The sequence below is a fragment of the Nyctibius grandis genome, chromosome 6 (genome assembly GCF_013368605.1).
Source record: "Nyctibius grandis isolate bNycGra1 chromosome 6, bNycGra1.pri, whole genome shotgun sequence".
Classification (NCBI taxonomy): Eukaryota; Metazoa; Chordata; class Aves; order Nyctibiiformes; family Nyctibiidae; genus Nyctibius; species Nyctibius grandis.
This window is the reverse complement of record NC_090663.1, coordinates 62,088,258-62,100,926: the sequence shown is the minus strand read 5'-3', so window position 1 is coordinate 62,100,926 and position 12,669 is coordinate 62,088,258. Positions and strand designations below refer to the sequence as shown.

General features: G+C 38.5%; 1 protein-coding gene across 1 annotated transcript in view; it reads left to right on the top strand.

Annotated features, from left to right (window-relative positions):
• COL25A1 (collagen type XXV alpha 1 chain) overlaps positions 1 to 12,669 on the top strand; it is a 341,058-nt gene that overhangs the window by 259,245 nt on the left and 69,144 nt on the right. The window contains exons 13-14 of the mRNA XM_068404174.1: positions 4,359 to 4,385; positions 7,073 to 7,117. Coding sequence (XP_068260275.1) covers positions 4,359 to 4,385; positions 7,073 to 7,117 — 72 coding nt within the window. The remainder of the gene's footprint in view (positions 1 to 4,358; positions 4,386 to 7,072; positions 7,118 to 12,669) is intronic.

Here is a 12,669-nt window from a genome sequence, read left to right as displayed (position 1 = left end):
CCTGAGCATTCCTACATGGCAACTCTGTCAGCTTCCAATGATACAGGCAAAGACAAATAGTTACTATCAACGTCATCTGCATAGACTATTATAGAGTGATTTTTTTATCAATTATAGATATCATATATATAGGCAGGAGGTGAAAGAATTCTACAGCTTTTGTCTTAAAGGCTTTTGTTTTACAACCTTAATATTGCCAGGGATGATAATGATAGAGGCTGAGTGACAATATATTACCTGTGGTAGCAGATCGAGCCTCCAACTAGTGAAGACTGCCGAGTGTTTCATACGTGCCTGGTCACTGCAGAGCAGAGGCTTTGGGCTTGAGGGGAATGACGTGGGGAGCAGTGGTAGCAGCTGTCTGCACTGGGCTACCAGGACCCTGTGGCAGAAGAGCTATCCAAAGTGAAGTTTAGCTGAGTCTGCATTTGCAAAGTATCCCTTGGGTTGTACTGGAGCAACCAGCAGGGCCAATATACAACTGCAGCTGTTATGGAACACAAAATAGTTGAAGAAAAAGAAAAAAAAACCAAAACAATCTAAGGATTTGGTTGGAAACCTTCACATATTTCTTGCCTTCTGCTCCTGTTTCAAGACCTACATAGAGATTTTGATTGCTGGTCTTACTGTCTGTTCATCAAGTGGGCAACACAGCACTCTTCCCAGTTCAGCAGAATAATCAGGGGGAAAAAAAATCCACATGGTCATATTGAATTTCCTGTATAGATTCTTCTAGAAGCTATTAATTATACCTCTGGAAATTAACTTAAGTCTAGGGTTTTTTTTTATTTTATCCTTTCATGTTCCTCTCTTTCTCCTAGATTGGATTTACTTGCTTATTTCTATCTCTCCAGTGTGATTGTGTGCCTTGCTCAGAGAATGTAGATAACTCAAAAAATAGGCACTGTACAGCAACTCTGGAGTGTTTTACAGTTTTTTGAAGTCATTTTCTGATAGTAATTTAATTTCAGATTTTCTGCTTAAGTGGCTGCTGGCAGACTTATGCAGGGGAGGGATGGGAACTGTCAATGGGTGAGCTGCTAAGTTTCCAGTGGCTTTGAGCTTCTTTCCCAGTGCTGGGGAGCAGTGCTTTAAAGAAAAATTATTGCTATTCAGCTATGTTTTACAGTCTGAGCATTCAAAGGATAGGAAGCACTTGTTATCCTGTGTAAACTGTGAAATGTATCACTTCAGGTAAGCTTTTTCATAGAATTATAGAATGGTTTGGGTCGGAAGGGACCTTAAAGATCATCTAGTTCCAACCCCCCTGCCCCAGGCAAGGACACCTTCCACTAGACCAGGTTGCTCAAAGCCACATCCAACCTGGCCTTAAACACTGCCAAGGAGGGGGCATCCACAGCTTCTCTGGGCAACCTGTTCCAGTGTCTCACTACCCTCACAGTGAATAATTTCTTCCTAATATCTAGTCTAAATCTACCCTCTTTCAGTTTGAAACCATTCCCCCTCATCCTGTCACTACATGCCTGTGTAAAAAGCCGCTCTCCTGCTTTCCTGTCGGCCCCCTTCAGATACTGGAAGGCTGCTATGAGGTCTCCCCGGAGCCTTCTCTTCTCCAGGCTGAAGAACCCCAACTCTCTCAGCCTGTCTTCATAGGAGACAAGAATTTTATTACAATTGGTTTTCTGAGCATAGTGCTGAAGGTAGCTGTAATGTTGGGGACTGTTCTTGTCATCAAGTGGCATGGTAGCTCAATGGGCATAAGACACTAGAGCCATTTCCAGGCCGAGTAAAGGCTTAAGTACCCGAAATGGAAAACTGCTAATTGTATAAAATATTTATTGATAAGTATCTGCTGCTTCTTTTCTCTGAATGATTCATTTTAAATGCACAATAAGAGCAAGAATATGCTACTGTGTAAATATTTTCTTATTCAATAACTCTTCTGGAGGAGCTGGAATGGTGGCAATGGTGAGGGGGAAATTCTGGGGAAAGATCTTTTCCTGGAGACATCTGCAATGTCTTGAATTATATCCGTCCCACAGGCTGACATGTGCAAGCGCCAGGCACAAAGTGCTCCACAGAGCAGGACATTTAACAGTTTACTTTGGGGGATAGTATTAATAACTGAATGATCATTTTACCTTTAAATAGTAACTTTTTATTGAGGACTCCCAAATGGTACTTTGATATAGCTGAATGTCTTTAGAAGGTTTTATTAGCTTCTTAAGTAGTCAGAAACTGAAGAGGCAATATCCAGTCCTTGGACATAAAAGTAACAGATATGAGCTATGAAGGTGGTCTTCAGTTCTGTATTCAGTCTGGCCTACTCATGGAGGGATTTTTCTTAAGACCTGAAATACCCCCAGAATGCAACTGGTTAATATGCAAAAGGTCAACAGATAACTGATGCCCAGGATGTAGACATTTAGAGCCTATTTAGGTAATGGTGATGTAGGAAAGCTCTAGTTTGAGCATTAATTTGTTAAAGTTTTTAAGATGTTAGACAAACTTGCATCTTTCTTACAGAAGAAGGGGAGGCACTGGAAGAGACTTACTTCCTTCTCTGGAAGAAAGGGAAAAAAACCTGTTTGTGGAGTATATTGTTATATCCATGGTTCCTTACCCAACAGGCCACACTCACCTGCCAGCATCCTCTTGGTTTGCTTTATCTAGTTTTTTCCTCCTCTTTAGATTTCTTGGAGACTGTTTGCGAACAATGCTTAAGAAATAATTACCACATTCTTCAATTACCACAAAAAAATTCTTCAATTACCACATTCAGTACTACTGGTGTCCTCAGCCTCTAGCAAATATTAGGGTTAGAATTCAGGCACCTAATGAAAAGACGACCTGATTTAAACAGCAGGTTTTTTTGAAACATAGTGGGCTGGGGCGGGGGGGGCATTTCTCCAGTCTGAAAAAGCAGATGAACACTCTGTTCGCTGCTCTGATCATCACCAGTTCTGAGTGCTTGGGTACTTTTGCTTCCTTTTGAAGACAAGGGAGTAAACTTGTCACCCTGCACCTCACAAGTGGCTTTCCATGAACAAAATCTGTCCCTACAGTCAAAAGGAGATGCTTACAAGACCCTAGTTCTGCTGAGACAATTAGGCAAAAATTTGAAGAAGCAACACTGATCTATGCAAACCGTTTGCAAGGTTTGATACTCAGCCTTGGATTTATGGATCCACATTTAAAACAGCAAGGTTTTCATCCACATTGGTGGATTCAGGACCAGAATTACCACCAGTGGAGCTTCTCCATGTTAGCAGTTCAAAGTTGCATCAGAGCAATACTCCAACAAGCCCTGCACCTTCTAACAGGGGAGGATTCTGCTGAACTTCACACTACCTTAAAAATAAAATTGGCCCCACATTTTGAAGGAGTAATCCTTTTGTTCAAGATGAATTTCTGAATAATTACAGTTCTGATATCAATCAATACTTCTTTTATTCTTTCACACATTAGAAGGATTTGGATTCTCCAGTTTTGGCTTTTTTGTTTTGTACCATTATGGACTCAGAATTACCTTGCTTGATATAGCACCATCACCCACAGGTTGCACCAGCACTCATAGTAGGAACATGGGGAAAAGAGTACGTAAGAACTGCAGTGGACATGGTCTGGCTTTTACCAAAACAGAGTGCCAAAATGTCAGAGACATGGTCGGCTGATCTGTTTCCCTGCTGCTTCCTCTCTCCACTGTGGCCATAAACCACCTGGGTACTTCAGAGACACCAGATGAGAAATGGATCCTATTAATATCAGTGAGACTTTGACTCCTGTACAACATTAAGCAGTTAAGCTTTCCTGAATCGAGATATCTCTTTCTGCCTTCTCAGGTCATAGGGACAAAATGGTGATTCTTTACTTCCCAAGAGCATTCTTAATCATTTCTGAAGTTAATTCTTAATGATTTTTCTCTTAACTTGCAAATGATGGCACAGATCACGTGTTAGGTAAAACATAGTCACGTATGCTGAGACCTAGAAGGTAAGGAGATTTTGAGGCTTATACTTCTCTCTATCTTTAAAATACTTGTTTTTATGATGCCGAGCAGATATATTACTGTGGACCCACAACTGGCTATTAGCTGGCAACAGAAAGAGAAAAAACATAGTCGTCTTAATGCTGACAGATTTGTCAGTGTTAGAAGAAAAGATTAGAAGGGGGGAAAATTTGAGTCTTCCAGTTAGTAGTTAGATCAGTTCCAAAAGAGAAGAGAAAAGATCCATTGTGTGTTTTGAGCATAAAGTTTTACTTTTCCTTGATGTAGAAAACATCGGCTGGGTTCAGTCCAGTATCAGAATGCTTACACAATAAGACAGTTTTAATTGGTCATTTCAGTTTAAATTGGCTAGAGTTATGATGTTAATTGAACTGTTTTCCCTTTGCAGGGACCTCAGGGGCCTCCAGGACAAAAGGTATAGTATAAACAACAATACTGTGAAAGTGATTATTCCTCCTGGTGCCAAATTGTGAGCAGAAAAGGTGAATGGAATTAGCTACTGTACACCGCATTGAATCAGCTAGTTTAGGCTCTGAATTTTGTTTTTGCAAAATGCACCCATATAATGTGAGACATCAGATTTCTCATTTCCCCCATTGTAGGAAGTTCAAGCAATGCAGAGCAGACTGTTTTCAATCCGTCTGCTTAACTTTCAGGTGAAAAGGTCACTATAATTTTCTTATTCGTGCAGTGGTACGACTAGGAAACCGAAGTTAAAACATAGTGAAAGGTGGGGAGATAGAGTTTCTGATTAAATACATGTCTTTACTCAAGTAGATCAGTGCCATATGACTAAAGAGTTGAGCAGCAGAAACAAAGGACATAGGTGTTGCTGATAAATGGTGCTTGGTTCGTGGTGTTCAGGTGGTCTGCTGGTGTCTTCCTGTTCCTTTGGTAACCCAAGATCTGACTTCCTGGGAATGCTTTCAGCATTATTTACGCTCATTAAAGCTGACTGCCTCAGTTTGATGGAGTGAGCTTAGGATTTATCGAATTACACCGTTAAAACAGTCCTAGATATACCAGCAATAACAGATAGTAAGTGGCACTTTTCCAGCATCTCACCCACACACCAACAGGCAAGACATTTTCTAGTTGATTTCAGAAGATTAAAAAGTGGTGTGGAAGATACTTAATAAAACAAGCTTAATTTGTATAAAGAAAAAATGAAAGAGGAAAGGAATAAGTAGTATTAACATATGTGAGAAGGATGACAGCTCTGTTTTTTTTCTTCTGAGATAATATTCTTTAAGGTGAAGGTTTGCTTGCATCTGTTCAAACAGAACTTTTTAGAACAAAAGAAAGAAAGACCTACTGAAATGTAAAAATGTAATCCCAAAGCATATACATTAGTGGAATTTTGTCAGCTGTGAGCTGTACAGAGTTTGCAGGCTGAAGCAGAGGACTGCCCTTCACATCTGGCAATGCAGGAATGTGACATTGTGAAGCTGTACTGATGACTAAATTGCTACTACAAAATTATACCCTGAGACTTGGGGAGGAGGGTATATTACATGTACAGCATCAGCAAAACCCATGTGCTGATAAGCTTTTGTCACATCTGATAAACTTTTACTTGGCATGGTAGAATCACCTTTATTTACACTTTTTAACATCCTGTGTCTCATAAGAAAAATCAGCAGCTGTAGAAGACACTCACTGGGAGGAGGAACTGTTATGAATAGGATAGTTTATTAAGGCTGGTGGTTTAATGCCCTCCTGAGCTTTGACTTCTAGTTTTCTGGAAAAATTATACAAAGATGTGAAAATGTTCACTAGGGCCCCTTTGCAGTGGTTAGCAGTCGTGACCATGCATTCAGCAAAAAGAGGCAACAGGAATACCAATGTGGAAGCTTTGGGAGTAAGGGGAGAGCATTCTGGGTCATGGAGATATGCTGGGATGCCAGTGTGTTATTTCTTACTGATTTGCAGCTCTGCTATGAGCTGGAGCCTCCTGGGCATTCAGATGCTGGAGGTTTTTTGAGGCTTTCATGAGTTGCTTCCTTTTCTTATTTCACAGGATTTCTCAATTCTATTCATTGACAAACATGTGCATCCATTTTGGATGCATTTCCTTTGGGTCGTGGTGTCCTCTGACTAAACCATTTCTAGTGAAACCTCTAACCAATATGAATAGAGGGGGAAATGTCATGCGCTGATAATTGGGATGCAGAGAAAACAAGGCATGAAGGGATTCACAGGGTGCTTATTTGTTTTAAGGGTCCTGGGAAACTGCACATTTCACTGTTGACAAAGCCTCTGCCTTTCTCGGTCTCCTGGCCTCTTTTTAGGGTGCCAGCCTTTCAAACAACACATCACATTTTTGTATCCTGTTAAGGTGTTTATAAATGCAAAATTGAAATAACGCTTTCAGTTTCCTTGCTGAGCAACACCATTATTACTGAACATCTGTACCAACCATTGCGCAAGTTCCTTCAAAAAACTTGCCCATCATACAGAAACTTATCGTGTGAGAGCTTTGTAAAAAGATCCCTCCAATGTCACAAGTCAATGCTAAGATTTTGCTTTCCTTCTTTGTCTGCTCCTTGTGTTTGACCTGTGTTGGCTTTTAAATTTTAATTGCAGTAATACTGTTGTAATTTAAAAAGGTATCTGTAATTTGCACTGTCAGGCTGAATTGTTGCAGATTAACTCTTAAAAGCCTTAAAATAGATTGGTGCTACCAGTTGTTGAGCTTGAAGCGTCCCTCTGGAAGCATTAATGGTTTTTTTCAGGTGCTATGTTTGATTGTGTAGGATCAGTCTCAGAATTTATCAAGAGCATTAACTGGAATTGTATTTAAATTCTTACATTTCTTGTGAAGCATCCAAAACGTTACAAAGCAACCATCAGCTTGAAGCTTGTTTCTGGAAGAGGCCATACAGTGGGCCAGTCAATAAAATGTACAACAAGAGAACATGTCTAATTAGTATAAAATGTCAACTGAAAAGAGAGCTCAGCTTGGATAAAAATTAGGTTTTGAAAAATTTATTACAGTTACAATAAACAAGCATTCACCATCATTTCTAAGTACTGTATTAAGAGATGAAAGGTTTCATGACCTGTTTAATTTGCTAAACACCAGCATCTGTTTCCCACCAGGGTTCTGTTGGAGTGCCTGGTGTTCCGGGGAGAGACGGACAAGTGGTGAGTTCACTGACTTTGTCAGCACTGCCATTATTTATGTAGTTGATTAAAGCTACTTAAGCAATATGCAACCTTACATCCAGAGCTGTGGTTTCAAATTGACTTCATGGAAAAGACTGTACAATCTGGTTTATGCTCTGAAGTAATTTTTTCTAGTTTTACTTGAACAAGCAAAAAATGTAATTAATTAAGCTGAAAGTCTGGTGTTCAGATTTGATGATGAGTGATAGGTTCCAGAGAGAAATGCGTATTAGTGGTGCGCAACTTTAGACAGTATATTTACAAACTAAGTTTTTTTCTGCAGATTTTTTCTTACTTTTTGTTAACTCAGTCCCATGATATAAACACTTACATTGATATTGGGTATTTATACACTACCAATACATTGTTAATACAACCTATAAGTAGCGAATAAAAAGAGACTGGAAACGTAGGTGGAGAATAATGTGAAATTGAAGTTGGGGACAAAAATGCAGAGAAATATATCAAACAGAAATGTTCTCGAACACAATCAGGAGGAAATGCTAACTCAGGCAAGTCAGTGTCATCTTTCAGCACCATCACCACATTAACTCATAGTTCAGAACAGCCGTCCATAAGGAGGGGTCACAGTAAAGCAGCAGGCATGTTTTGCAGCTTTGCCAAGGTTTGTTGGCAAATCTGGGTGGTGAAGTTCAAGTACAGTCCCTCCCTGACTGTAAACAGTATTATCCATCTGTTGTTCTCACAAGCACTAACATTCCTAGTGAATTTCAAAAGTGCTTGCAGGGAATACCAAAAGGGAAATGAATGATATAGGTTGTTCACCGCATTTAAGCAGCAGTAGATGGCAGTGTATAAGGATCATATTATACAATCCCTCCTTCTGCCTCCCTCCCCAAAAGCCCTAGGAATAAAAGCACTAAGATGTTTCAAATAATTTAATTTTGATTCCTCTTTCCTCACAAAAAGGATGTATTATTTTAATAGCATAATATACCATATTAGACCTGTGTTTTGACAGTGGTTATAAGAAATTATGTAATAAGCAGTTATTTCACTTTAGTGATAGTGATAATGCTAGGAACCTAATTTTAAAATATTCAGAGTATTATGACTACTGTGGAACAACAAAAGAAAAAATATTTAGAATTAGCTATATTTAGCACACAAGAAATTATAAGAAAATATTATGAAACAAATTCGTATTAAGACCTGAGATTTTTTTCCTTCATATTTTATAGCTCCGTTCAATTGCAACATGAATGGTAAACAGTACTTGCCAACACAGATGCTGTTGCTGTACATAATTCAAGTAATTTTTGTGACCAAAGTATGAGTGAAAAGCCAGTGAAGACACACTTTGTAGAATTATTTTCTTTGGATGTGCAGGAAGATGTAAGAAGTGTGGACAGGGTGAAGTTGCAAACCACATTGAATAGAATAGAACTGTAGATGCATATTTTATCCAAGAGCTTTACTTTTAATAGCATCATCACTCAAACTTTAGTCAGAAATCTTCACTCAGGTGAGCACAAAAAATGGATATTGATGAAATAAGTCAAATGTGTCAAATGTGCAAAACTAATCTGATTATTAAAATGACATTTTGGGAGATGTGGAAATTTTTTTAAGGTGTATTGGCAAGGTTGTTGTATATCTACTTCTAGGAGACCACATAGACTTGCCTGCAGTCATGTTTCATGGGGAAGAAAAGAAATATGCAATTGCCTTTGATTAAGGGAAAAATGCAAACACATCTTTAAATGCTGTTTATCAACTTCAAATTGTGCTTTAAAAACAGCTCCTAACATTTTCAATTTATGGGTTTACGTTTATTTGATTTATTTCAATATTTATAGCATCTAAAACTCTGAAGACATTCTTAAATTATTACCACTTTAATAAAGATGTCAGCATATTTTAAGTGTAGCTGGACTATTTTACTTTTGACCTTTAAGAAAAAAATAAATTAATTACTAAACTAAAATCTAGGTACCAGGACAAAAACCATATAGAGAAAAAGGAAATGTGGTCACATTCTTTTGTTTGTTTTCACAATTGTTGGTTGATATTGACTAGCAAGCACTTCCTTATGTGAAGAAAATATATTATTTTCATATAATACTAAGCAGATGAAAGTTGAATGTTGATATCTTTTAATAAATAGATAACAAATTTGCTAGCTTGCAAATAGTGGTAGAAATAAAGTTAAACTGAGCAGTATTTATGTAAAGTTAGAAAGTATAGTGCAGCCTAGGACTCCCATGGTAATATTTTGCTACGAAAAGATCCATTCTTCCAATTTCTATGAAAAAGCAGATTCTCAGCACAGTGTGACACAGAAGATATTATTGAATGAAGACCAGAGTAACAATTTTAAGAGTTGGGCTGTACTATGAGCTGGCTGCTGGCACTCCTGGCTTTGCTCATACAGATTCATGTTGATTTGCAGAATAGTTGAATTGGACTTGAATGTGTGATGCAAGTCACCCCCTTTTTAGAACTTACATAGTTAAAAGGCTTTACAAAAGCCATACTGTCTTGATAGCCTTTTAATCATTGAGCTTGCTGTGTCAAACAGCAGCATGTGCAGTGCACTAAGTTCCAAGTTAGTATTTTTTCTTAGTTTAAAAGGCAGTGAGTGTTAAGCACATGCTTAAAATTAAGTGTGTGTGTGAATGGTTTCCTCATATGGACAATGAAATATTTTTGAGCAGTGAATTAGCTTTGCTCTCTCCTTAAGCAATTGAATAATACAGAGTTAGGTCATCTCCATCTTATATGTGTCTGTGTAATTTTCCTTTTCCTTTCCTTTCACCTCTTCTTTAATTGAAATAGTGGATTATGGGAGACGATTGACAAGTCTGACCAATAGGTCTGGGAATGAGATCATGAATTCTGAGTGCACTTAGAACAATTTTCTAATCCCTTAACATATGAACCACTTCTCTTAGACAATCTCTAGATATTAGAGTAAGTGTAATTTTACACAACCCACATGTTTTCACAGGACTGTTAACTAGTAGATTTTTCTTGTATTAAGAGCAGTTGCAAAATCATTGCCATAAAAACTTCATATGTTTTTTTCTTTTAGGCCAAACCCAATGAAACATTACAGGTAGTCTTGCAAGGGCAGTTACATTCTTTGTTACATTTGGGAAACTATAGCCATGCTCTGCTTATCTTGTGGAGAACAGTAACTGGAAAGGAGCTGCCTGATAATATCTGTAGCTAGAGTGAGTGTTGTTCCTGGGATGGACAGAAACCTGAGATAGCAAGGAGAGTCTTTCTGAGTGCTCCCTTTCCTTTGCAGACTGTTGTGCAATCCACCTGTAGCAGGTTGCTTCCTAGCAAGATGCTATGGGAGATAACCTATCCTTTCTCAATCCCTGGCAAGAGATCCTCAGGCACTTGAATAATATGAAAAAGGTTTATACCCACATAGAGATATGAGGTTGCAGTGATCTAGGGATATCAGATCCCTACATTAATCATGTTGATATGACCACAAAGGGGTTCTTGCAAAGTTCTACTGTGCAAGTATAGAATACATATTCTGCTATTTGGTAAGTGGTACTGATTTGATAAGGACTCCCACTGACCACAGCAATAACACAAGGAGAAAAGGGGAGGCTCCCTAAGTAAGGATTGCATTTGGACTGAAGGAATCCAGTTTCTGGAGTCTGTGCAACTAATTCTCTAATTCTCTTTGTTTTAAATAGGAGTTTGTCTGGAGTGCATACACCCCTCACTCTATACTTCCATGGAAAGCTTTTTCTTATGTAGTACTTGGTATTTTTGGCTTTTTGTAGGAGTGTATTGAGAACAGAATGTGTGGTCGGGATAGATCCCTTCATTTCAATTTGTTTCGGTAGTTTGACAATAGCAATTTGATAAACCTCAGCAGAATTTCCTTTCTTATCAGTAGATTCCAAGTCTGGGTATGCACATTTCTTATTGCTTGCTTCATGCTTCTTTTTACACTAATTTACATGTATTGCCCCATCAGTGTGTAGGGAAATACTGTACTATGTAGGGGACACATTTTGAAAGTAATATTATCACTTTTCTCTAGAGAAATGAGTAAGGGTATGCATGTACTAACATTTTTTTAAATAAAGTAGTATAAAGGAAGGAAACATCATTAAATGCGGTTCACAAATTCTCAGACAGGTTTGCAGGCCAGCTGAGTCTTGTTGAAGAGTCTTTCCACTTAATTTCAGCTGGTGAGTGGGCCAGGAGAGATTTTCAGTCCTTGAACAAACAATTTTAAGTTACTTTTGAGGGGGGTGAAAAGCAAGTTGAAAGGAGGTAATTCAACCCTGGTTTGAAATGGAAATCACAGTAACATGTCTGAGAAACCACTTTTTCCCCTTCTGTCCTCGTTTATGTATTTTAGAGTAAAATTAGACTGGATTAGGTTTGGGGGCCTCTTGTATTTCCTTATCCTTAAAATTGATTACATTCTAGTGACTGAAAAATATAGCAATACTGACAGCCTTTCTTCTCAGGGCGAGGTGGATATCAGCCAGCTGGTGTAGACAGAGTTAGGCATCTCACCAAAATTAAACCTATTCAGAACAGCAGCCTCCAGGCTGTTTTTCTGTTACAAACAAGAAAAGCTGGGGCCTCCAGCCGTGTTATTTTTAGCTGATTAATTCTGGATATGAAGGTATATGCCTCCAGGGAACAGAGCACTCCAGTAAGGAGAAGAATGCTTTCAACTGGCTTGACTCCTTTGATACGGACTCTAGTGGGTGATACATTTTCAGACCTGTTCTGAAGTAGGTTTTATGAGACGTATTAACAGATTTTTCTCGTATTAGCAGCAGAGTCCAAGCAGTGCTCTACACGTTTGAGTGCTTATCAAATTCAGATTCACTTCAGTGTAAGCATTAAGACTGTCCCTACCACAAGAGTATCTGAGGAAATTACTACACCTGTTTATTGGGCGATGTGATAAAGGATGTTCTTTGACAAAATACAGGAAAGACAGAGACAGTCTGTCAATGTTAATACAGTTATACAGTCAACATGGCCTCGAGAGTGCCAGGACTTGAACCAAGGTGTTCTGGTGTGCTGTCCAAATGAACATCCTTCTGGTTATTCTTTGAATTATCTGAAACTCTTGTATTGAATGGCTGGGTTGGGTGTGTTCTTGGCATGTTAGCATTTTGTTTGCCCTGGTAATTGATATTAATTGGAAGAAATCCAAACATTTCTGAGTCTCAGAGCATTTTGTTGAAGCCAGTTCTGGAAATTATCAGAAGATTTTGAATAGCTTATGGTGATCTTCTGCATAACTCTTTCAGTCATGCCTTGATATTGCAGTTTGCTGATGGAACAATCTTCTTTCTAATTCATTGCAGTGGTGACAGTAACTTGGTTTGTTAGAGTGCTGCTACTTTTGAGGAACCAAAGTGCCTGTCCTCCCACCAGGGCATTTCGGGTTAACATGTGGAACTTAATTGGTGTTAATGGCAGCTCTCCATCCACAAGTTAGCTCCAGTAACATATTAAAGACTTTCATGTTATTGACAGCAGACACAACATTGCAACCTATCTGTTTG